At 42.4% G+C, this 27,308-nt stretch overlaps 1 protein-coding gene across 3 annotated transcripts; it reads left to right on the plus strand.

Annotated features, from left to right (window-relative positions):
• Positions 1 to 26,111, plus strand: hyi (hydroxypyruvate isomerase). Of its 3 annotated transcripts, none has more exons than XM_056379078.1 (8): positions 1 to 846; positions 1,006 to 1,117; positions 17,769 to 17,883; positions 19,077 to 19,155; positions 24,467 to 24,516; positions 24,604 to 24,673; positions 25,582 to 25,716; positions 25,802 to 26,111. In XM_056379078.1, exons 1-8 carry the CDS (start codon positions 648 to 650, stop codon positions 25,894 to 25,896), a joined length of 855 nt encoding a protein of 284 aa, XP_056235053.1. In that variant the 5' UTR covers positions 1 to 647; the 3' UTR covers positions 25,897 to 26,111. The 3 variants fall into 3 exon arrangements, with proteins under 3 accessions (XP_056235053.1, XP_056235051.1, XP_056235054.1); XM_056379076.1 differs by having other exon boundaries at positions 2 to 846; positions 25,799 to 26,111; XM_056379079.1 differs by having other exon boundaries at positions 41 to 846; positions 25,788 to 26,111.
• Positions 26,112 to 27,308: the final 1,197 nt, after the last annotated feature.

Below are 27,308 nucleotides of genomic sequence, written 5' to 3' on the forward strand. Positions count from 1 at the left end.
ATAAGGGACACATAAGGTATAGGTGTTGATAAATATTGTTGAATATTTACATTATTAACATTTAGCAATACTTATGTATAAGTCCGTAACAGGGTGGAACTCTAGCACAGTCCATGTCTCAGCAATCAGTCCATAATTATTATCATTTAAGTGCCTAAGCTCTAAAAATACAAATTCCTCAAGGTTAAACATGTCTTCTACCTATGACATGTTAAAAACATCAAAAATTCACAATATTAATATTAAAACTTAACACCTTGAAAAGTTACCAATTGCGAGGAATGACCCGATTAGTATTTTGATTGCTCATAAAAATATTTCGAAGTAATTAAGTCTTATTCACTGAAATTGTACTATGTGTGGAGAGGTGGAGCGGCGCCCTAGCGCCCTCTATTGACCGGCTGCCACCGGTGGCAAGGCATTTTTTAGGGAGGGCAGCTGCCTCCCGGTATATCCGCCCCTGGCTCGTATCTGCAGTTTTATTTTGGAGGATTCCGCTTCCGTGTCCGCTCTTTCGCTGCTTTACCGTGTCTGTTAGAAATCTGAAGTCCAGCACTGAGTCGGGTTTCTTCACACAGCTCCCCGAGTTCATAGCTGTCTGTGTGGAAGCTGAACGCAGGGTCGTTGGCCTCTTCGTTGAAATCAACATGGCTCCGCTGAAGTTCTGTGCGAATATTTCCTGGCTCTTCACGGAACTGCAAGACTTCAGCCACAGAATACACGCGGCTGCCGCGGCTGGTTTTCAGGCTGTGGAGGCAGCCTGGCTCTACGACTGCGAACTGCAGGAGCTCCAGAGGGCTAGAGAGGCTACAGGAGTGGACGTGGTCCTTATCAACACTCCGCCCGGTAAACGGTCTAAAACACGGGCCACACACACACACACACACACACACACACACACACACACACACAGACAGAGGTTCATCTTAACCAGGCAGCGCTGATCAGCACTCATGACCATCACCATCGATGGTGGTGAAGATAAAATGTGTGTGTGTTTGGCAGGAGATGTAAAGGCAGGGGATCTTGGTCTGGGAGCGGTTCCCGGCAGAGAGGCTGAGTTCAGACAGGGTCTGGATCTGGCTGTGAAGTATGCAAAAGCTTTGGACTGCAAAAGGTGAGGCACTTCTCCACGCTGACACCTGTTGAGTATCAGTGTCCTTATGCAGGGACTGGTGCAGCCACTTTAAACATAACACACAGGACAGTTATACTGTTATAAAAGATGCACAGAGCAAAATAACAAATATTGACGTGATTTAAAAAGAATAAACTAAAGAATAAAATAAAGAAGAATGAAATAAAACAGCAGAAAAAATACAGTTGTGTTAGATGAACATCCCCAAGCAAAAGAATACGTCTTTTAAAAGTTGTTGAGACATAAGTTCATCCATTATATTAAATGTGATAGTAGCTGACTGTGTGAACGTAAATATTTTCTATAGAAACAATGACTCGGGGGGCGTGGTTATGGCGCTAAACAGTGCACACGTTTGTGAGCTCCTGGCAATATTATAGTAAAATCCTGTAAACTTTCCTTTAACTGCATAAACAGTGATAACTTTCATTCGCGGTGACTTATTACTGCATACCCGCGACAATATGCCGAAGAAGAACAAAGCTATAGCCCACTTTTCTCAGAGTGAAGAAGACTACGTCTCAGATGCTATGAGCCAAGCTAACTCAGAGTGTGATGCTAGCCCCGTGCCTCGGGTGGACGACGTCGTCACTGGATCGGCCCAAAACATGGACGTCATTCAGATACTCGACGGGATCAGAAATGACTTATCCACAAAGATTGATGTGGTCTTGAAAGCGATTCAAGATGTTAAGAGAGACGTGCAGGACTTCTCGGCTCGCATGGATGAAGCAGAAGTGCGCATTAGCACCGTAGAAGACACAGTTATCTCAGAGAAAGGCAAGGCTGATGCGCTAGCTAAACAAGTGACTCTCCTCACTAATAAACTTGACGAGCTCGAAAACCGCTCTCGTCGTTCCAACCTACGGATAGTTAACCTGCCTGAGAAGATGGAGGGAAATGATGCGGTAGCTTTCCTGGAGAAGTGGCTCCCTGAGGTGCTAGGACCAGCAGCATTCCCGAGTCCACCTATCATTGAAAGAGCAGACAGATTGCCCGGCCGGACACAACCTAATCGATCAACCACACCGAGAGTCATCATCGTGAAGTTTTTAAACTTCCAGGATAAAGTCCGAGTGATGCGAGCTTCCAGGGCCAAAGGCAAAGTTATCTGCGCCGGTCAGGAGATCATGTTCTTCCCGGATCTTTCGACGGAGCTCCACCGTCTCCGGAGGGGGTTCGACCGGGTAAAACAACAGCTGAGATCAATGAACATTCGGTACGGAATAATTTCCCCAGCCAAGCTACTAGTGTCGTCTGATGGACAAACACGTGAGTTTGAAATCCCAGCAGAAGCTGAAAAATTCATTCAAGGGTTACAGAACACAGAGGACTCACAGATGAACTAAAACTTACTGCTGAATCCTTTATTATCCACATATAACAGCTATAGTTTGATATTGCTGGCTTTATGGGCCTGTAACACACATGTGAAATGATTATGTTTTTTCTTTTCTTTTTTCTGCGAAGACTTTTCTGTTTTGTTTACATCATTTAGTTATTCCTTCAATCTCAGATGTAAATGCGCTTTTCATTTACTCTATATACAGAAACTGCCACGCGCCCTTTTTAAGTGGGCTTTCATTCGTTTTGTTTTTTGGAAAAGTGGCTATTCAGTGTACTGTCGGCTTTCCCGGATGAGAGTTAAGCTGCAAGAAAGACAATGATGAACATTTCATATATACTTGTTTGTGTAGATTATATTATTTTGCCAGGGGACACAATTGTCCTGTTAGTTTTGGTTGGACTGTTGTAATGACTGCTTGGTTTGGTCTAACTGCTCCCTTGTTTACACTGGATCAGTGTGTGCACTTAACTGCACCCCAAGGTCAGGGGGAGGGTGGGGAAAGAAGAGGGGCTGTCTTGTTCAGGTGGACAGCTAAGGGGTTTTGTTTTTGTTTGTTGTTTTTTTTTCACATCATGTGGTATTTTACTGGTACACTTCCAAAATGTCACATAGAGACACTCATCAGGTTTACCAACAACTAAAAGATGATGCTATGCTGCATAACCTGGTGTATTATTAAGATTAGATGACTGCAAATAAGAATTTTAAAGTCACTTCATGGAATGTTAGAGGGATGATAAAGTTGACTAAATTAAAACAGGTGATTACCAGGCTTAAACAACTTAAGTCATCAGTAGTTTATCCAGGAGACTATAGACATTGGACCAATTGGGGATTACATCCTAAATGGCTACAGGATTCTGACTTTATAAAATTTGTAGGAGAACATATCGATCTCTACTTCTCTATAAATACGAATCAAACAACTGCAGCCATTAGATGGGAAGCTTTTAAAGCATATATTAGAGGACAAATGATAAGCTTCACCAGCTCTAAATTTGATAAATTCAAACAGACTATGAATGAATTAGACTCTAAAATTAGAGAAGTAGAGAGAGAGGTTAGCATAGATGATTCGACATCAGGAATTACTGACCCTTAATTTGAGATTAGATTAGATTAACTTTATTAATCCCACAACTGGGAAAAGTTGAGGAGCTCTCCATGCTTAAGGCTGAGGATGGTATAATAAGAGTAAAACAACCTTTTTATGATCAGGGTGAAAAGCCGGGTAAACTGCTAGCTTGGCAGATAAAGAAACTTGAATCTGACAGAGCCATCAATATAATTAGGAATGAGCAAGAGAATTAACTACAGATCCCACAGAAATTAATAACACCTTTGTCTCATATTATAAAACCCTTTATAATTCTGACAGCCCTCAAGACGTGGTAAACCAAAACAATTTCCTGGATGGATTGGTCATTCCCTGTATTTCCGAGGGTACAAAAACTGAAATGGAGAGGGAATTAAATTTGAATGACATCTCTAATGCCATTACAAACATGAGAGGAGGTAAAGCTTTGGGTCCAGATGGACTTCCGATAGATATTTACAAATTATTTTAAACAAAATGAATAGCCCCATTATTACATGTTTATTCGGAATCCTTTAAAACAGGTTGCCTCCCCATTTCGCTACGTAGTGCTCTGATCACTCTTATTCTAAAACCAGGCAATGTGTCAACCCAGCGCGGTTCTTATAGACCCATATCACTTTTAAATTCAGATGCAAAGATTATAGCTAAGGTTCTAGCCATGAGACTTGAGAAGGTTCTTCCAGCCATTATACATGGAGACCAGAATGGTTTTGTGCAAAAGCGGCAGGGGTTCCACAATGTGAGAAGAGTTCTTAACATAATTCACGAGTGTGAAGAGTCCCCTGACACTGCAATATTATCACTCGACGCCGAAAAGGCGTTCGACCGAGTCAAATGGCCCTATCTACTCGAGGTGCTTAGGCGGTTTGGATTTGATGACTACTTTCGCAGATGGGTTGAAATTTTATTTGTTGATTCTTCTGCAATGGTATCTACTAATGGTCTCATCTCTCAGCCTTTTGAGTTATTTCAAGGCACAAGGCAAGGGTCACCAATTTCACCTCATCTTTTTGTAATAGCCATGGAACCATTAGCAATAGCGATCAGGTCACACCCCTTAATTCATGGTATTAAGATTGGGGACTTAGAACAAAATACAGCATTGTACGCTGATGATACTATTGTGTTTTTATCACAACTTGCAGAATCGATACCATCTCTCTTACAGTTGTTTAATCAATTTGGGAGTATCTCTGGGTTTAAAGTGAGCAAAGAAAAGTCATCTATTATGTTTTTAAATGGAAATGAGAGGAAGAAACCTTTAGTATCTCATCCATTTGTGAATGCCTCAGAGGGATTTAAATACTTGGGCATCAAAATAAACCCAAAGATAAGTAATCTTAGCTCAGCCAATTATGAGCCCATGGTACTTGATGTGACAGAAGAGATCGCGAGATGGACAACACTACCTCTCTCTATATTGGGAAGAATAAATATAGTAAAGATGACTATACTACCTACATTTTTATTTGTCTTTCAATCAATTCCACTAGCTCCTCCTCCTTCTTTTTTTCCCAAGACCAGAAAGCTTCTTTCCAATTTCATCTGGAACAATAGGAAGCCAAGACTCAGACTCTCCCTCTTATAGCTACCTTATGATGGGGGGGGGGGGCTACAGCTGCCAAATCTGGAATGGTATTATTGGGCTGCTCAGTTGAGGGCCACAATGTTTTGGTTTTCTAAAGATGTTTTCATGCCCTGGTTAGAAATGGAAAAACTGTCCTCAAAAGGTTTGTCATTGAATAGTTATCTATACTCAGCATATTTTAAAACATTAAAGAAAGATACTACTAATCCTTTTGTAAAATCACTATTATTGTTTGGCATGTAGTACAAAAATTGTTGTGTAACTCTCCAAGGCTGTCCTGTTTCGCCCCGATTTGGGGTAATGATCACTTCGCTTCGGCAAAGAACGATATGGGATTTAAAACATAGCTGAACAAGGGCATAGTAGAAATGCAGGATGTATATGAGGATTATACTCTAATGTCATTCAGTGGGTTAAAGGCAAAGTTTGATATACCGCAGAAACACTTCTTTAAATATTTACAACTTCGAAGTTTCATTCTGGCACACTTAAACAACTCAGTGCAACAACCTCCATTATCTACCTTAGAAACATATGTCACAAAAAACTGTTTTTGGAAAAGGCTGGTCTCTCGGTTTTATAATATGCTGGTTGAAAACCATAAGGAAAACTCAGATAGTAAGAGACGGGAGTGGATACGTGACTTACAAGAAGACATTTCACTCAGTGAATGGGGTAAAATATGTTTAAAAACACATACTCAAACCATCAACACTCGATTGAGAATGATACAATTTAATAGGATAATGCGAACATATATTTCACCAGTACAATTAAATAAATTTGATTCTAATGTACTTGATCTATGTTATAAGTGTAACAATCACCGGGGTACATTATTTCACTGTCAATGGAAATGTGAAGAGATTCAAAAATTTTGGAGCTCAGTGTTAAAGTATATCTCTCAAATCACAACTTCCCCTGTACCTCTATGCCCTAAGTTATGTATTTTAGGCATTTATCCAGAGGACTGTTCTTTATCTTGCAAAGAAAGAAAAATGACTGATCTTTGTTGACTGCAGGCCAAACGATGTATTGCATTATGTTGGAAGAATGTTGGTTGCCCCCCTTTTAATCACTGGTGAATAACTTAACATCGAGTTTGGCTCTCGAGAAACTGACCTATATTATTAGAAAGAGGGTATCTGAATTTTATGACGTTTGGAAGATATTTCTGGAACTGTTGAAAGGTGGAGATATGGAGGAGGCAGTGGGAGAATGAGATAATAAAAATAGTTAATGTGTTTGTGGGAGTGTACGATGTAACCTATATTAAGAATATTATTATTAATATTTATTGATTATTATTGTTAGTTTTTTGTATGATTATTTTAATTTATTATTTATTGCTCAGTTATTTGTTGACGTAATTTACCTTTTTTTTTTCTTTTTTTAAAAATTATTTTATTAGGACATTTAATTTATTTACCTTTTCTGTATTATTTCATATTTTTCATTACTGCCATATGTTTAAACTGTTGGATGTTGTTGTATGAATACAAAAACCAATAAAGATATGTTTACAAAAAAAACAATGAATCAGACGACTCGTGTGTCACTTGTAGAGACAAACCTAAGAGAGTGATGGACTCAGGGGTAGCTCTATCTTGTCCCCTTGTTTCTGGCTGGCTCTCTTTGTTCAAGGGAAGTGAGGGGGGTAGCTGTGAACCTGTCAGGGATGCAGCACACCTGGGTAGGCTGGGCTCAGGTGTCTCTCTTCCCTGGCCTGCTGTCTTCATGGTACACAATCTGTATATTGTGTTTCACACCCATACACATACTCCTGACCACTCACTCACGCAGACACTGCAAACATACTGCTCTGCAGACATACACACCCCATTTCATGTTTTGTACTTTACTTGATTAAATCATTTGCCAAATGCACAGACTTTCTGTCTCCCGCTTTGTCACACACTGGTGAGCCAGGTTGCGTCTGGAGATACAGTACATGTAAACACAGATGTGTCTTCTTGCTGCTGAAGCAGCTGCCTCTCAGATCAAACACAGCAAACTGAAATACATTGATTAGTTTAGAGACTTAACAGATCTTTGTTCTGTCTTCTTCGAAATTAAGATATAAATCAAGCACATTCAGTTCATTCAGGAAGTTTTCAGACCCCTTCACTTTGTTCACATGTTATGTCATCAGTCTACATTCAGTCTGTAATACACAGTAAAAACAGAACCTTAGAACTGTTTGCAAATTTAAAAACAAAAAAATTGAAGTGACACAAGTATTCAGACAAACAGACAACTCTACTGTATGACATTAAGATCTTTAGTCCAGCTCACGGTATGCATTTTTCATGGAGATGTTGAGGAGAAGCTCCAGACAGACCTACAGTATCAATAATATTAGTACTGTGTGGGTTTTCTCTGTAAGCAGTACTGATCATTATAGCATGGTAAAGTAAATGTATTGTGTTTAAAGGAGCTATTTGTAAGTTTCACTATTGCTGCATAGCTAACGTTAGCATCAACAGCTGTTTACTGACCAGTCTTGCCGAGAGCTTCAGCCATCGCTGCATTAACAAGACAAGTGGTTATGACACGTCCTCTGAGCAGCTGCTTCTTCAAGAGAGACTGGAGGCTACAGTGACTCGGTATCAGAAAGTGACGAGACAGACCACCTGGGCAGCGCGCGGCGCTATGACTGCCAGACAAAGCACTCACGGGATGAGACTCGTCATGCAGACCGCGCAGCATAGTACAGCATATTTTATTCATGCTTAATTGTCTTAATGGTGTGTACAAAGTGGAGGCAGAGTCCACACAATGGGCAAACACAAGGCTCTGTGTAAGAACTTATACTTAAAATATCATGTAAATTACATGATTGTCACACAATAGTTATTTCCTGTTTCCAGTATGTGACTCTGTGAAAATTCATATTACTATGCAGATGTCTACTGTGTGAGACTTTCTTCAAACGTGAAATTTGGGGAGGAATGGACAATATACAATAGAGATAAACCCACTGAATATATTGGATTTTTGCTAGCATTCTCTAGTACGTCCACCGGGTGGAGGCAGAGACCATGCAATGATGGGACTATGATACTAGCCACAGAGGGGACATGAAACATGCAAATGTAATGCACTGGGGATTCCACACAGTTCAGCGTAAACTCACAATGTTAACAGGAAAGCATCACCTAGCTGTGATGTATGCTCTGACCACGTTTGGAGAAGATAGGACAAAGTATGTAAGAGTTCCAGAGCTTGGAACGTGTGATGGAATGAGAGCGAGTGAAATTGAAGCGAAATTCGCCGTGTCACTGCAGGCGGGTCCTTCAACGAACACAATTTAAATTCACAAAAGTCTGAAGATGAGAGTCACCGATCTACATGTCGATCAGATGAATTCCCTTGGAGGAGTTAGTTAAAGTATGCACCCGTTAAAGTGGCAAAAAGGGTGCCAAAATTGCACATTGAATTCTAAATCAAAATTTAATGTTCCATGGTGATTCCAATGATTCCACACCATTCAGTGTAAACTCACAATTTTAGTAGGCATGCATCGTGTAGGTGTGCTGCATACTGGGACCATTTTTGGAGAAGATAAGACAAAGTATGTCAGATTTATAACCACTTCCTTTTTCAAAATTCTGCATATTACCATGAGGTGGTATCACAAAATATGAGCATGGATATGAGTTCAGGTGGGTCTCTTGTCAAACCTATAAGTGTTGGGAGCAGTTTGTAATATGTACATTGGAATGACAGGAAGTTGAATTTTCATGGCGAATGATTGAAATTTGGCCACGCCGCCACAGGTGTCTTTTGATGAAAAAAGCAAACACCGTTCAGGGTGGGATTGCGCTGGTCAGAAGATGAGGATAAACCACCAGTGATCTTGAAATTCGAAAAATGCTTCATTGACCTTAAAGCCACTTCCTGGTTCGTAGTTAACTCGCCGCCAGAGCCACGCCCTTATGTGAAACGTAAAAATTGCCAATCAAGGATCATCAGCATCTTCAACAAATTATTTGTTGACCCTTTTGTTGAGTGCCAGGTCAAAAATGGAGGAATGTTAAAGAAAAGGAAAAATCATAATAATTGTAGGAGCCAATTCAGACATCTACTATAAGTAGGAACTAACCTGTGTAGGTTCAGGTGCCACCCGGAAAGGGAAACAGATTTTTGACCACACCCGCATTCACACACACACACACACTCACCGAACCTACTCTGTATTCACCTGGTGACATGAAACTCAAGGCAGAGGAGCTGCAGTTGAGTTGTGAATTTGTGAACTGTTGTTGGACTATTAATGTTTGAATGGAAAAGAAATACTACATGGAATAAATGGACAATTTACAACCGGCAAGTACTGAATGGACAATATTTCATTTAATCGGAAGGTGAAAATGTGCGTCAATTAACTAATCCGTGGTGGAGCACCTCAGTGGCCTAAAGCGTGGGCTTGGCCACTATACTTTCAGTCAAAAATCTGTCCGTTTTGTTAGTTAATCGAGAAGAAGTTTGCCATGATTTGCGGCAACCCGGGAGAGCAGACGGATCGCGTGATTGGAGCGCGCAGCCAGCTGCGGCTGATCAGCTGATTGGGACGCCGGAGAGGAGATGCGGTGCATCTTCTCATCTGCTGAGGTCCATCTGCTCATCGGCTGATCAGGACACCGGAGAACATCTCATCTCAACAGGCTGCTGACTGGAGGATTCGGTTCGGACGTCGCGGAGTTTCCCGCCGCCGGAGACACACAACAGCTGTTTCATCTGACGGAGGTAAGGTAGCGCTACCGCAAGTTTAGATGGCCATTTAGTTGTGTGCACACAAAAAATAAGGCGTAAGTCCAATGCATTGGTTGCTGAAGGGGATGATCAAAACTTTGTGTTGGTAATTTTGTAACAATTGTATTGACCGTCGGACTATAAAAATGGACATGGAGCAGTGCGTTGCGGACACGGACATAACATCAGCTGTGAGCGCGCCAGCTGTTGGCAAACAGGACACTGTTGCTGAATGTGAAACGCAAGGCAAGCGGGTTGTCAAACTTACTGCTAAAGCTCTTGCTGACAGGTTAGACAGGTTACAAAATGGTAGAAAATCTAAGCTAAATAAGGCTAGCAATTTAAGAAAAACGATACAAGGTTTAATGCAAAATGGAAACGGTTCTGAGGTACAAAATGCTCTTGATGGTTTCATTGAATTGTGTGATGATATAAAATGCGTGCATGATTCAATAATGAGTTTGTTGCCCCAGGATGAAAAAGAAAGACATGAAACATGGTTCAAAGCAAAAATGATGTTCAATGATGAATTTATTGCCAATACACAAGAGTGGGTTTTGAAAAATGAAAAGTGTGTGCCTGAAAATGAAGGTAATCATGAAAATGGTGATTGTGGTGATGAAATTAATCCTGATGATAGTGTTTCCAATGTGGGTAAACATTCAAACAAAAGTTACATCAGTAACAAATCAAGTACCACTTCCTCTGCACAAATTAAAGCAGCAGCAGAAAGAGCTGCACTTGTTGCTCGGATGGCAGCATTAAAGGAACAACATGCATTGGAGGAACAGGAGCAACAAATAAGGAGGAGAAAGGAACAGCTCAAGTTGGAAACTGAGTTAGCAGCATCTACTGCTAAGCTAGCAGTTTTGCAGGCTTCAGATGGACGTTCCTCTCGTGCCTCAAATGGCATGAACTCATATTTTGAAAGGGAAAAGAGGAAGCTGAAACCACCTAACACTCTTAACCCCACAGTAAAGGAATATGAGCCCGTTGCAAGCAAATCACAGCAGAAGGATTGGTCATTGCCACAGCACAAACAGCCATCAATGGACGTTAACCCAAAGCCAACTCAAATACATGATTCAAGTGCAATAAAACAAGATGCTGATGCATATGATGAAAAACATGGAAAAACATCACAAGGTTTGCAAGCTGGTACAACAACTGCTTTGGAAAACAGGCAACATGCAAACCTACGAGGTGATGAAATTACATCTGGAGATGTTATTGCTATTATGCACAAGCAAAATGAAATCACAGCTACTCTTGTTCACCAGCAGCGCTTATTGTCTCTTCCAACACGAGACATTCCTGTATTTGAAGGAGATCCACTTCAATATAAAGCTTTCATTAAAGCATTCGAACAAGGAGTGGAGGACAAAGCTAGTGGAGCTGACTGCTTATATTACCTGGAACAATTCACAAGGGGACAGCCAAAGGAATTGGTTCGTAGCTGTCAACACATGGCTCCTGAACGTGGCTACATTGTGGCAAAGGGTCTTCTCAAGGAACATTATGGAAATGATTACAAGATTTCAGCTGCATATACAGAAAAGGTTCTGGCTTGGCCAACAATCAAGTCAGAGGATGTCAAAGCTCTACAAGCTTATGCTTTGTTTCTGCGTGGATGTTGCAATCTTATGGAAGAACTTCATTACATGTACGAGTTGGATTTGCCAACTAATATGAGACTGATCATTTCCAAACTGCCATTCGAGCTCAGGGTAAGATGGAGAACTAAGGCCCATGACATTATGGAAGCCTCCCGTGACAGAGCTCATTTTTTGGATGTGGTTTTATTTCTTGAAAAGCATGTGAGGATTCTTTCTGACCCCATCTTTGGAGATCTTGAAGTCGTAACACCAAAATCTGTTGGTTTAAATCCTACCAACAAGCTAAAGCTACAGTCAAGGAGTGGAGCGAAAGGAAGCAGTTTTGCCACTACAGTAGCACCCATGTACTCCGTGGAAAACAAGGTTACTCAAAATGACTTCAAGAAACAGGAAAGCCAAAACTGTCATTGCTGTTCACGTGCTCATCCTTTAGAAAAATGCCAACAGTTCAAAGGAAAGAAGCACCGAGACAAAATTAATTTTCTGAAGGAGAAAGGCATTTGTTTTGGATGCTTATGCACCGGACACTTTAGCCGGACCTGTAATAAGCGCATGATTTGTGAAGTTTGTGAGCAACAACATCCCACCGTGCTCCATATCAAGAAGGTAGATGTGGAGTTAGAACCATCAACTCTCCCTCAGACATGTGGGCATACAGGGGCCGGAAAGGATCGCTGCATTCTCTCTATTGTGCCGGTGAAGGTTAAGTCCACCAAGGGAAGTGAGGTCATACAGACCTATGCGTTTCTGGACCCTGGAAGTTCAGCTACATTCTGTTCAGAGGATCTTATGCAGAAGTTGAACATTACAGGGAAAAGAACCCATTTTCTTTTGAAAACAATGGGAGAGGAAAAAGTTGTTCCTGCACACTCCTTATTGGGTTTGGAGGTGTCTGGTCTTGAGGAAAACAACTTTTATCTCCTTCCAGAAGTCCTCACACAGAAGAAGATGCCAGTCACAGTAGACAATATTGCTACTGCCGCAGATGTTAAAAGGTGGCCTCATCTGTCGAAAGTCCATATTCCAAGTATAAACGCCAATGTTGACATGTTGATAGGAACCAACGCTCCCAAGTTATTGGAACCATGGGAAATTGTCAACAGTTTTGGAGATAGCCCATACGCTATAAGAACAGTTTTGGGATGGGTTATCAATGGCCCTTTAACTGGAAGTGGAAATGGCAGCAGTCTTGACATGGAGCTTTCCTCTGTTGTGGTGAACAGGATTTCAGTGTCTAACTTGGAAATCATGCTGAAGAATCAGTATATGCATGACTTTAATGAAAAAACCTCAGAGGACAAAGAAATGTCTCGAGAGGACCTTAAGTTTTTGGAAGTCATGGAATCCTCTGCAGAGCTACAGAATGAGAGGTACACCCTGAAGCTGCCTCTTAAGAAACCTGATGTTCTTCTTCCAAACAACTTTGCAGTGGCAAAACAAAGGATACTTGGATTGAGGAAAAGGTTTGTCAGTAACCCAACACTGCACAAGGAATATTCAAGCTTTCTCAACGGGGTTATTGATAAAGGATATGCGGAGCAAGCTCCTCAGCAGCATTTGCAAAGTGGAAAGATCTGGTACATACCACACCACAGTGTTTATCATCCCAGAAAAGGCTCCTTACGAGTGGTATTTGACTGTGGTGCCACATTTAAAGGAGCATCATTAAATGGAGAACTGTTGCAAGGACCCAACCTTACCAGTTCACTGCTTGGAGTTCTCACTCGATTCAGGCAGGAGCCTGTAGCAGTTATGGGTGACATACAGGCTATGTTTCACCAGGTGAAGGTTGCAGAACAGGATCGAGATTTTCTGCGCTTTCTCTGGTGGCCACAAGGGGACATGAGCAGAGAGCTTCAGGAATACAGGATGACGGTGCATTTGTTTGGAGCTGTTTCATCACCCAGTTGCGCTAGTTATGCGCTGAGGCGGACTGCTGATGACAACAAGTCTGACTTTTCTGCTGAGACTGTTCAAGCTGTCAATCAAAACTTTTATGTGGATGATTGTTTGATGAGCCTGGGCTCAGAAAAGGAGGCCATCCAGATCATAAAAAATCTCTCGGCTCTCTGTAAAAGAGGTGGTTTCATTTTGGAGAAATGGATTAGCAACAGTCGGGCAGTGTTGCAGACAATTGCAGAAGAGCAACGGGCTAAAGATCTGAAAGAGCTGAATCTGGATCGAGACAATCTTCCTATGGAAAGAGCTTTAGGTCTGCTTTGGTGCGTCGAGTCAGACTCCTTTAAGTTCAAGTTGGAAGTGAAGCAGCAGTCTCTAACCAGACGTGGCATGTTGTCCACAGCCAGCTCAGTGTACGACCCTTTAGGTATGTTGGCACCAGTCACTTTGTCTGCAAAAATCATGCAACAAGAGCTCTGCAGGAGAAGCTGTGGATGGGACGATGTCATGCCACCAGATATCGAAAGTCAGTGGAAAAGATGGTTGGCAGATCTGGAGTTGTTAGCATCGTTCAGAGTTGATAGATGCATAAAGCCGCAAGACTTTGGTGCACCCATACACAGGCAACTACATCATTTTGCAGATGCCAGTAAAGATGGTTATGGCACTGTAACTTACATCAGGCTGCAGAACTCCAAAGGTACGGCTCATGTTGCGTTCTTATTAGGAAAGGCCAGAGTTACACCATTAAAATCTGTAACTATTCCACGACTGGAACTAACAGCTGCAGTTCTGGCTGCTAGGATGGAGTGATATTTACCTGCTTGGCAAGTAGAGCAGTTCATTTGGAGGTGGCCAACTCCCTTGAGACTGACGCATGTATAAATGCTCTTCGTCGGTTTATTAGCAGGAGAGGTCAAGTCGTCCATATCAGGTCAGACAATGGAACCAACTTCGTCGGTGCGGAAAGAGAACTTAGAGAGGCTCTTGCTGCATTGAATCATGAGCAGATTCAAGGAGCTCTCATGCCGGCTGGCATTGAGTGGAGTTTCAATCCACCAGCGGGTTCTCATCATGGTGGCGTTTGGGAGCGCATGATACGCATAGTAAGGCGTGTACTCAAGTCAGTCTTGCACCAGCAGATGTTGGATGATGATGGACTCCACACTGTCATGTGTGAAGTAGAAGCAATTCTTAATGATCGTCCTATCACCAAGTTGTCTGACGATCCAAATGACTTGGAGCCTCTCACACCAAATCATCTCCTGCTTCTGAAAGGAAAACCAGCTTTGCCGCCTGGACTTTTTGATCCATCTGATATGTATGTGAAACGCAGATGGAAGCAAGTTCAATACATATCTAATCTGTTCTGGAAGCGCTGGGTCCGGGAATATCTGCCATTGCTGCAAGAGAGACAGAAGTGGAACCAGAGGAAAAGGAGTTTAGTTCCTGGTGATGTAGTAGTCATCATGGATTCATCAGCTCCACGTGGTTCTTGGCCTCTTGGAAAGGTGTTGGAGGTTTTTCCTGACAAAAGGGGCCTAGTGCGTTCTGTCAAGCTACAGACTAAAAGCAACATTATTGAGAGACCTGTAACTAAGCTTTGCTTAATACAAGAGGGGTAAATTGAATGATGTTATTTGCATACTCATGTACATATTTGAGATTTTCACATTTGGCTCCTGTATTATTGTGTTGAATTGTAATGTTTGTCTACCACTTACAATTAGGGGCCGGTGTGTAGGAGCCAATTCAGACATCTACTATAAGTAGGAACTAACCTGTGTAGGTTCAGGTGCCACCCGGAAAGGGAAACAGATTTTTGACCACACCCGCATTCACACACACACACACACTCACCGAACCTACTCTGTATTCACCTGGTGACATGAAACTCAAGGCAGAGGAGCTGCAGTTGAGTTGTGAATTTGTGAACTGTTGTTGGACTATTAATGTTTGAATGGAAAAGAAATACTACATGGAATAAATGGACAATTTACAACCGGCAAGTACTGAATGGACAATATTTCATTTAATCGGAAGGTGAAAATGTGCGTCAATTAACTAATCCGTGGTGGAGCACCTCAGTGGCCTAAAGCGTGGGCTTGGCCACTATAATAATAATAATAATAATAATAATACATTTTATTTAAAGGCGCCTTTCTTGGCACTCAAGGACACCGTACACAGTTACACAAATTGAGATTAAAAACATTAACAACAATAAAAATGAAATATAAAAATAAAAACAATACAAAAGTGACAGTAGACAGTAGCAAAGATGGTTGGAGTGGGACCAAAACAGCTCGCAACCAGCCGGGAGAAGTCGCTGGGCTGTTGCCATGTCTCGGCCAAACAAAGAAAGTCTAGCCCACGGTCTGCGATGATGTCCTGGACGAGATGTCCCCCGCCCGTCAGCGAGCGGATGTCCAGCAGAGCGAAGCCGAGTGAGGTGCCGTCGCAGCCGGTGGTGGTGCCAGCCGACGAGGCCAGGCGGGTCAACACACCGCGGTCGACAACCCGGCCGGTGGAGCGCGGAGGGCGCCGAGAGCTGGACCAGATGGACCCCACTGCTGCCGAGATGTCACAGTGGAAACTCCGGCGGGACCCTCGGTGAATGCATCTCCGGCGGGGCCGGAAGGCGACGTCCGGGTGAAGGTGGAGTGCCCCAGGCGCAGGTCCAGGCAGGCGACAGCGCAGCCGGAGCAGGTCAGCGGCCGAGCACTGAAGCATCACCAGCACTGGCAGGTGGACGGGCAGTAGAAAGAGCCAGACACATACGGACAAGATGTATGTCCTACCGTCCACATTGTGGACGAGAACTCAGGCAGTGTTCACCAGATAAACGTCACGTGAGGCTCAAGCCGGAACAGAACAGGTGAGCTAACGGTCGGCTAGTTAAGACTCACACGGACGTAGTGCCAGTAGATCGTAGAAATATTCCAAATGAAGGCAATTACAAGGTCCGATTAGGTTTATAGAAACTATAAAATAAGTCAGAACTTCTGAAAAGTTGAAAAAAAAATATTAAAAGTTAAAAAGTTAGGTTACCGGCGAGCAGCGGCAGCAAGTTGCGCCAGCGTTCACTCTTGTTGCCATGGTAATAACATCACATATTGCCATTAGGTGGCGCTATGAGTATTACTAAATATGGACGTATACGTCCGTTCAGGGTGGGACTCTGGACCGTGCACGGTGGAGTTACAGTGATTTGAATTTTCATGGCGAAGGATCGAAATTCGCCGCGCCACCACAGGAAAGATGTTCCACGAAAACTCACAGTTTTACACATACATCATCTAGTTGTTAAGCATTTCCTGATCATGTCTAGGTCAAGATACGATCATCCTGCTATGTGCAGTATAACAAAGCGTAAAACTGGACACTTCCTGTTTCCACAAGGGGGCAGTATGAGTATCACCGTATATGATCATAAAAGTGTGTTCAGGGCTGGACTGTTATCACACACAGGAACTTTGGGGTCATTTGGAAATTTTGTGTTGGAATGACAGCATGTTGAATTTTCATGGCAAAGGATCCAAATTCGTTTCGCCGTAGTGGGCTGGTCCAATGGTGAAAACTCAAAAGCTTCGCAATTTAATTATTATTCAAAAAGGTCTTAAGATGACATTCACTGCACACCGTGTCGATCGGATCAATTCCCTAGGAGGAATTTGTTTAAAGTATGATGTCCTGAAATCGCAAAAATTGCAGATTGACGGCAAAATATCTCACTTCCTGTTGGGTTTAGGCTATGGATTGTAATTATGTTTTTTGTAGGTCTTGATATGGTAAATTTAAATACCAACTTTCGCGCATGTAGGTGAAACCCTGTCCGATTTGTGCAACAATAGGTGGCACTATCGAGTCCGGTCGGTGCTTGTGCCCTAACAAGAGTTAACATTGGTGTTTTTTCTACCTCTGGAGACAGCTGTTGGTAAGTAAAGAATGAAGTTTGATGCTGAACTCGTTTCTTCTAGACTGGCCAGTAAACAGCTGCTAATGATAACATTAGCTATGCAGCAATAGCCAAACTCAAGAGAAAGTGCATAATGTACAGGAAAAATACCGGTTTTCAGTTGCTTTGCCTTGTTGGCATCAAGATTGGCCACTGAAAAACCCATATCAGTCGAACACTTGCATCCAAACGACTCTGTGTTTGATAAAGTAAAGTCAACTTTTGCTGGTGGTTTTAACAAAGTCATATAATGTCATTTGAATTGAGTCCGTGTTACCTGTTACCTGCCCAACAGGCTGTAAAACAACAGGTTTCAGAGCACCAGCAGTAGAAGCAGTGAGTCATCTTTTCTATGTTCCATTATCAGGATCCACCTGATGGCAGGGAGGGTTCCTGTGGGCTCACACAGGACAGCAGTTGCCAAGGAGATGGAGGCCATCTTTGTACAGAACCTAAATTATGCTGCTGATGTCCTCTCAAAGGTCGGTGTCTTCTTCTGTTCAGCATAACAACATCAGCAGAGTGACACTAGAATTGAATGTACTCCAAGATATACCATACATGTATATACCATATGATATACAACAAGATTGAGAACTGTCAGGCTCAGGGGAAAAAAATCTTTTCGCACCAAATGTTAAATTGTTCTGAATTCATGATTTGTGCACGATGAATGTGTGCAATAATGAACAATATTGTGTTGTTCTGATAAATGTTTAATGGATATCAAAGAAGATGAAATGTAGCCACACAGTTCCATCCAACAGCAAAACAAAGTTTGTTTAAAGAGTGAATGTTGTTGAATGAGTATTCCTTGAAATGATCAAGGAAAATAAAAGTTCATGTTCATACTTTATATATGATCAAAGTATGTCCACAGAATACAACTTATCTATACAACTTATCAAATATATTCAATCTCCAGAAGAAATATGAATAATTCAGTTACTTCATCTGTAAAGGAATGGATCATTTCAGGAAATGCTTGTTTCCTAGAGTGTGTGCGAGTCAGGATGTGGTTAACATAGCTTAGCATAAAGATTGGAAGCAGGGGGAAACAGCTAGCCTGGCTTTGTCCAAAGTTCAGAAGTAGACATACCAACACCTCTACCAACCACCTAAACACAGCAGACACACCCACTGGCTGGTAGGCACTGGGACTTTACTGGACCCATTCATCTGAGACAGCTGTCATCCTGCTCCTCACTGTCAGCAGGAGGGGAGGTCATACACTTAACTGATAGAAATGAGAATTACATTGAATCTGCACCAACTGCTAGTCCAGAGAGGATCATGACACCGATGTGGGTTTTAACCACGTCAGAGTGGGCTGTGTTTAATCAAACAGAATCGAATTATGATGGGAGTAATATGTTGGAATTATTTCACAATGATAGAAGTTTAGCCATCCACTTAGAACATTGCTTCTACAGGTTTCAGTGTCCAGTGTCACTCTCCAGCATACCTAGTTGCAGCCCTGTCTTAACCACTTGACGACCATGACGTCCATAAATTTACATTTCTGTTTGTGAATGGATTAAAAAACATGTTAATGTCACATCATAACCTGCATGTCTCTGTAGTGTTACAGTACATGGACATGTATTGCTTATTAAAATGTTGTATGTATAATGTGTCTCTTATTAGTGTTGTGACATGTCTCTGCTCTTCACAGGAAGGAATCACTGGTTTGATTGAACCAATTAACACGAGGATCACAGATCCCAGGTATTTCCTGGACTCTCCTCATCAGGGTAAGACACTGTCCCACTGAGGTAGCACAGTCACTGACCAGCATGTACAACCCTCAGTACAAACTACTCACATGGTACAACAATGCTGTCACATAAGAAATGCAACAGATCTGATGCTGAATCATCACGTCCTGTCTTTGTTTTATCATTTTGGAGTGGTACAGATCATAACCTGTTAACTGGCTCAGTATCAGCTCTCACTGCTCTCTGCATGTGAAATACCTAATTTCTTTTTCATACATTCTGCTCCATGTCTCACTATGGGAGCAAACCTCACTGCGACCCTCAGAAGCACTTATCTCATCACGCCAATCCTGATTGGCCGTGTTGGGACTCAATCATTCAATAGACCAAATGTTTCTTTGCTCCACTGGACAAAGGAACTCACACTCCACAGTTCCTTACCGCTCACACCTGGGGACGACCCTTCCCCCCACGGACCCCACTGGCCAGCCAGTGTGGGCCAGCGTGTGACATGTGACCCCCAAGGGTGTCACCAAACAAAACCAGTCTTCTAGACCTCTTCTCTCTCTCTTCCATTCTTGGCTTGCTCTGGAGAGCAGCTACAGCCCTCTCCTCTCGGTTCTTCAAAGGGCACCAAGGCCCCAGCCCAGGTCAGCTCTGCTACCTGAGAAACCAGCTATCTCGCCGGCCCGCTAACAGCAGCCTGCAAACACTCCTCTCCTCCACAACAGCGACCTGCTTCGGATTAACTGTGAGTGAACCAAATCCTCTTCAGAATCAGCAGCTACGACACAAGGCCAGCTGATTTTCCAAGCGACAGGAGTCGTAGCAGAGTTAGCATGGAACAGCTAACTCTGTGAGGAGAACAAAGGAGATAACAGCAAGCAACACAGCCAGACAGGACTTTACTCCACCAGGAAGCCTCCCAACTCACTGGACTTTACAACAACACTGGAAAGGACCTCTTTGTTTGTTCCAAGGACTGGGTAACGTTAACTGACTGGGCCTAACCTTTCCCAGCACAGCATAGCACAGCATAGCTAAGCAGCAGAAGTCTTAACTTTGTTAATGTACTTGTTGATTGATGTCTTGTTGTTGTAATGTTTGCTTAGGTTGTGGTCAGTCATAAAGTTAATCGAGTACTCGTATGTTCACACACATAGCAGTACGTCTCAGTTCTAGAACCTGCATGAAGCTAACCTCCCCCCTCTAACCTGGTACATTTAGATTATATGAGCTAGGCTAACAAAGAAACTCACACCTTCCCTCTCACACACACTAGGTGGTCTCAGCAGCCATTTTGAGTAGTTTCTTTGTCTACCGCCATCTTGTGTAGTCTTCTTTGTTCAGGTCATGTGGTCACAGTGATCACTTTGAATCAGCCATATTGCCTTTGTCTGTGTCCCCACACACACACACACAGACACACACACACACACACACACACCTGTAAATACTAGATTAGACATTGTGTTTTACTCTGCTCCATTGTAAATAAATGTCTTTAAGTAACCACTGGTGTGTTTAATGTTGCACAAGCGTGAATATTGCCAACCTCTACTCGGTAGAATTCCAATCCTTCAACTTTAACTTGGCAGTGAGCAGAGTTGATATAGTAGCGTGAGCATCTGAGAGTAGATAGCTGGACGTCGCCGTGAACTAGGTCTAAAGACTCAACGATATATTTTGGGAAATGGGCGAGGCACGGACACGATCAAAGAAAAGACGGTCAGATGAATGTATGGTGAGGAGGAGAGAAATGGAGAAGGAACGAATGAAGACCCCACATTTATATTGGGGAATCAAGTCAAAGGTGGCGAGAACTCCGCCTGCAGAAGGGCTTCCAGTCCAATGCAAACATGGGGGGGAGGGACAAGCTTGCTCTGTTTTGTTTGGTATTTACTTCGAACGTCAACAGAAGTAACGTCATGCAGGAATGCATAGCGCACCTTTAAGTCAGACTGGTTTCAGTCAGCCCTGACCGAGAAGGCTTATAAGGTGACAGTGCTTTCGGCCAGAGGACTCAATGTTCAATACAGACTTTCAGAGTGTGTCTCACACTCTTTCGTCCATGCAAATCTGTTCAATTCAGATCGTGTCTTAGACCATGCCCATGGGCTCTGTCCTGTCCAGGAAAGTAGTCACTACAGATGCAAGTCTGTCAGGCTGGGGCTGTATACACGAAGGCCTGTGAGACGCCGCTGTCGCAAGGGTCTTCAACAATCTCACACAATCTTTTTAGAGCTCTTGGCAGTGCTTCTCTCCCTGAAACATTTCTTTCCATTACTCATGGGTCATCATGTCTTAGTGAGGACAGACAATATGACGACAGTGGTGTATATTAACTGTCAGGGGGGTTTGCGTTCCGTGGGTTACCCATGTTAACAACCTGATTCTCAGGAGCAGCAAGCGCTTCCTTCACCACAGAGCCACGCACAGACCAGGAGTCCTGAACACAGGTGCGGACCTGTTGGGGCACCTCGGTATACGGGGAATGGACTCTGCACCAGATGCTCTCCTGGGCATAGATGCACTTCTAGCCACACAAGCTGCTATTCGTGTTCCCTCCCCTGTCCCTGATTCCCTCCATCCTGTCCAGAGTGAGAGAACACAGCCACATGTTGATTCTGATAGATCCACACTGGCCTGCGATGCACTGGTTAGTGGAGATTTATCGGATGCTCTGTGCTCAGCCTTTTCAACTTCCGCCGCACAGAGACCTGCTGTCGCAGGGGGTGGATCGGTGTTCCACCCACACCCAGAGTGCTTGGCACTATGGGTTTGGCCTGTGAGTGGCTCGATTTGACTACTGTGGGACTCCAACAGAGGGTTACTGCCACTATTCAGAATGGTAGGGCATCCTCCTCTCAATATGACTGTAAGTGGAGAGTGTTGGAAGAATGGTGTCGCACAGGAGGACACAGTCCTGTTTTTCCTGTGTTCGATGGCTGGGATTTTGTCATTCTTGCCGGACTTGATTGACAAACTTAAGGCATTTTCCACGTTTAAGATGTATTTGGCAGCAATTGCTGCATGTCACATGGGATTTGGAGGTAAAACTATGAGCCAGCACCCGCTGGTGTGCCGTTTTTGAAGGCTTTTGGCTGTGGTTCTGGAGGGACTGAATGGCCCTCTGTCTCTGAAGACAGTATTGTTGCTAGCACTGGCTACGGCCGAATGCGTGAGCAATATCCATGCGCTCTCAGTGCACCCTTCATCTGCTCAATTTGCCCCAGGAAATGTATGGATGACATTGAAGCCCAATTCAGCCTTTGTGCCTAAAGTGGTTGGCTCATGTTCTCCTATTAACCTTGTGGCTTTTCGCAGGCTCACTTGGAGAGCAGCGGTCGCGTGTATTGTGTCCGGCTCGTGCTGTGCGCACTTAAATGGATAAGACAAGGGGTTCAGAGGGAACAAACACCTGTTCTTTTCCTGGGCTAATCCTCATAAGGGAAAACCTGTCTCAAAGCAACGCCTCTCCCACTGGTTGGTGGAGGCTAATGCTTTGGCCTATACGAGTCAAGGTCAGCAGCCTAGCGCAAGTCTGCTTGTGCACTCGTGGCTTGGCCACATCCTCTGCCTTGTTCGGGGGAGTTTCTGTTCAGGGCATTTGTGCGGTAGTGAGTTGGTCCTCGCCTCTCACTAATGTCCGATTTTATATGCTGGACATCTCAACCCTGTGCGTGGCGTGGGCAGTCTTGAAATCCAAACTGAAACAGAGTGACTCTCTCCTGCGGGTTGGTGGATGCTAGATAAGCTTGTCTGGCATACAGGAGCTAACACATCCCATAGTGAGACATCGAACGGAATATCATGAAAAAGAATTTAAGGTTGTCTACATAACCCAGGCTCTTTGAGTAATATGAGTGAAATGTCTCACCAGACAAGCCTTCTTGTTGGGTGGGTGAGAAGAGGTTGCTTATCTGAATGGCTCTGTGTTGTCCGCATGCAGTATTTATGGTAGGTGGCATTACCGAGTGCGGATGGACATGTTCACCAGCCAATCAGGATTGGTGTAATGAGTGCTTCTGAGGGTCGCAGTGAAGTGCTTGCTCCTATAGTGAGACATCGCACTCATATTACTCAAATAACAGGGGTTATGTAAATAACCTTAAGTTATTAGATGGTGACTCAGAGATAGTTTTCATTGAACATTTCAGATTTGCTACATTTCAAATTCTACACTATATTTCTGAAAAATCTCCAAATTTTGATGCATCCCACATTTTAGATTTAGCTGGGGCCCAACGTGGATCAGACCCACTGAGTAAAACAGTGAATATGAAGAAAATGTAACTTCTATGAATGAACTTGTGTGCTTAGTGCTGTGAGGATTTTCTGTGAAACAAGTTTGATCTAGAAATGCTTTAATACATTATTTTCCTTCCTGATATTGACTCAGATTCCTGAACTTGTGTATCAGCTGATATCGAGTATTGATCTGATACCACTGTATTAAAAATCATTTTAACATCTGTATACTACTGACCCTGTGTGGATGTGATATGATTGCTCTCATTGTTGTATGGCTCAGGTTAAACTATGTAAAAAAAAAAAAAAAAAAAAAAATGAACAGATACATGAAGGCCATAGAATCTTTTCTTTTATGATTTAATCTCCAAATGAAAGCCTTCATACTGGACATGTTGCCTTTTTACTACTGGGATAAGTTACTGATGTTTTGCTAATGGCTGCTATTTACTGGAAATCAGTTCTTCTTCACTGCTCTAAAACAGTAGCTGCCAGTGGCTACAAAGTGCAACTTCCTGTGTAGGCTACTGTTTTAGAGCAGAGAAGAAGAATTGATCTCTGGGAAAATTGCAGGGTGCATAGAGTGATTTATACGTGATCCAGTGTTTTAGGCAGGTGTTTGATATTGGTATCAGAACAACTCCAGTCTCATCTTTGCACTTGCCTCTGGTGTCATTTTTAGTCAGTCACAACTTTTGACCTTTTTGGCCACCATATTGGATGTGAGTGTATGAATGAGTTAAAATGAGCTTTTTTGATGAATGGTGTTCTTCCATGCTAGAAGAGTTGGCCTGTGATAAGTCATTCTGACACCCAGAAAAGATTTTATACGAGAGCCATTGACAGAAGTCACAGACTATCATTGAATCTAGAGTTAAAGACTGTAAAGTCTCCTGAATTGAAATAGTCTGTCATGTTGTAAAACTGACTCAACTGAAGCAGATTTGATGCAATGCACAATGTTTGGTACTGAATGTGTGTGTCTAATTTTCTACCACTTAAAGAAACCATACTTCCGGTGTAGTAATGGTAATAATAATTGATATAATAAAGACTGTGTGGCTGTCTAATGTGAGTCTCATGTTTGCATCTGCAGCGGCAGGAATCCTGGAGAAGGTTGGGAGGCCGAACATCAAGCTGCAAATGGTGGGTGCTCTGTTTATGTGTCTTAACTTGGAAATGAAAAGAAAACATCATGAAGCTGTTAATGAACTAATGTCTGAACTGTTTCAGGACCTTTTCCACTGGCAAATAATGGACGGAAACCTGACAGGGAACATACACAAGTATTTCCCCATGATTGGTGAGTAAGATGGTGATGGTGTTGTTTTGGGTAAAAGTGGTGGTGTGTCTTTGAGTCGGACTTTGACCTTCATCATCACCCTTACTGGGGGGGGGGCTGGGTCTGAGGCAGCTGCTGTCCTGGAACAAACAGGGGAAACCAGGAAGTTACATTAATTAGTAATTTGAAGTGTTTTCTTACATGGTTCAGTAAAGTGGGGAGGGCAGCCATGTGTGTTCATGTTGTGACAGCAGTTATAGCAGGATTGACCCTCAGCAGAACAAGCTGTTAACGCACCTTATAAAGTTGACATGGTGACTGTGTTACAATGGTAACTGCATTAGTGAACAGTTCTACATGTCAGGCAGACATGATGATTCTTGTGGAGTGTGTTTAACATCCACGGTTCCCTCTTTTTTAGCTCTGTTCGGTCTCCACCAGCTCTTCTTCAGCTGCTGAATGCTCCACTATGTTCAGCAGCTGCTCTCTACTGAGTCTGTGTGAGCAGGAAGTGGACAATGGCTTCATCAGATCTTCTCATTCACCTTTATCTTCCGACTGTTGTCAGGCTCACCTGTTTATGACTCAGATTATAAATACACACAGGTTTTATTGGTCAAACTTTGATTTCTGATGATGAAACTGTAACAGTTTATTTTAGTAGCACAAAGTTTTGATTTGCAAGAATCATTAGCAGCACAAGGATTTTATTACCAGATTGTTTTCATTTTAACATTTCACACGTAAATTTAAACTTACCTTGAGTCATCGATGTCATGGAGCTGCAGATTGTCTTCTTCAGCTAGTCAGGATAAACTACTTCACTTCACAGAATGATGTGAAGTCGAATGTAAAGAGCATGCTCAGTCAAGCCTTTGGAGGTAATAGAGATGAAACACAGAGGTGTTGTTCTTGTTTGTGTTTCTCAGGTCATGTTCAGATCGCTCAGGTTCCAGGCAGGAATGAGCCTGACAGCGCCGGAGAGCTCAACTACAGCTATCTGTTCAACACTCTGGAGACATACGACTACCAGGGATACATCGGCTGTGAATACAAACCACTAGGTGAGTGTGCTTTTTATTTATCAATTATGAAACCCAATAAAAAAAACAATAATCATCTCTCATTACTGCAGGCTCCACACAGCAGGGTCTGGCTTGGATCAAGGATTACTGGACACACAGGAAGTGAGGACACAGGTGACTCAACCACAAACCTGTGAATCCGAGTCACTGAGCGATTAATGACAGTTAAAGACCCTTTGATGAAAATCAACTGTTTAACATCCACATGATGTTTTTATATAATACAAGACATATGAGTGAAATAATCGTCAACACCAGTGTTTCCACCTTGAACTGCAGTGAACCCATGACAGTCTCATAAAAACAGATTCAGACATATGTAATGTGGAGTCAGTTAGATCTCCCATAATAATAAAATATTCTGTTGCTCTGTGCTTGGTAGTCACTTTAAATTAAACTGGACGAATTTGTCTACTAATGATGAATGAAGAAATGATGTGTCAAGATCGAAATATGTGGCCGTAAGGACGAGTTACACAGATTTTTTTCCAGACAAATTTTAGAGCTTCTCCCACTCTAGCGAAGACGTCATCCACGCTAGCCCTGAACATTCCTTGCAATATATACCCATTATAAACTCCAAAAATCTGAAAAAAGCATGAAAATAAAACTGTTATAATTCAAAAACTGTACAAGATATCAAAAAGTTGAACACAAGTTTAATAGCTGAAAGTCTTGTGAACATTTTAAAGTTTGAATGAAGTCTGTAGCTGAAAGTATGCTGAAGTAGTTGAAGCTCAGAGGCTGAAGCTTTCAAGGATTTGAACATTCTCTCCGTTCATTTGAGTGGCAGAAAAAAATCACAGAAAGAGATTAATATTTTGAAAACTATAAGCAGAAAAAAGTTGTATACATTCGATAATCTACAGAACAGGCTTTACATTTTGAAAGTTGAATGGTTTCTGTACGAAAAAGTATGAAGGAGTAGGTAGAGACCGTAGAAAGGCGGAAGAAGTAAGATGCGCGTGAATGCTGAGTTGAATGAGATTGCTAAAGCAATGCTGAAGAAGCTGAAGCAACTGCTGAAGTAGCTGAAGCAAAACAGCTAAAGATTAAAAGCAGAACTTGAAAGCTTGAGGTTGAATGTCCTGAAATGGTTGAAAAAGGCTTGAATAATTAATGTAATGTGTGACAAAGCACAAAACTGTAAAAAATATACAAAGTGTAAAAAGTTGAAAGCTAAATGGCATAAATTGGTTGAAAATAAAAACCAATGAAAGGAGAAATGCACAATCAAAACTTGTAATTTCACACCTGAAGGAGATTACTGACACAATGCTAAAATAGTTGAAATATGCAGCTCATTTTAACTGATGAACAGTGCTTTGAAAAGGTAGATGCCAAAATGTTGAGCTGAACTCCATTAGCTGCAAAATCTGAGAACTGAAACATGTTGGTCATGTTGTCTCCCTCAGAGTACTAACTTGTAAACAGCTTTCTGTGTGTGTGTGAATGTGAGTGTGTGTGAGAGAGAGAGAGAGAGATGTTCCAGATGTTTCAATCAAGAAGCAAATGGAAATGATTAAAATGTGAATCATAGCAGAGGATTTTAGAGTTTAAAACATGACTGG

Source organism: Seriola aureovittata, chromosome 6 (assembly GCF_021018895.1).
Source record: "Seriola aureovittata isolate HTS-2021-v1 ecotype China chromosome 6, ASM2101889v1, whole genome shotgun sequence".
Taxonomy (NCBI): Eukaryota; Metazoa; Chordata; class Actinopteri; order Carangiformes; family Carangidae; genus Seriola; species Seriola aureovittata.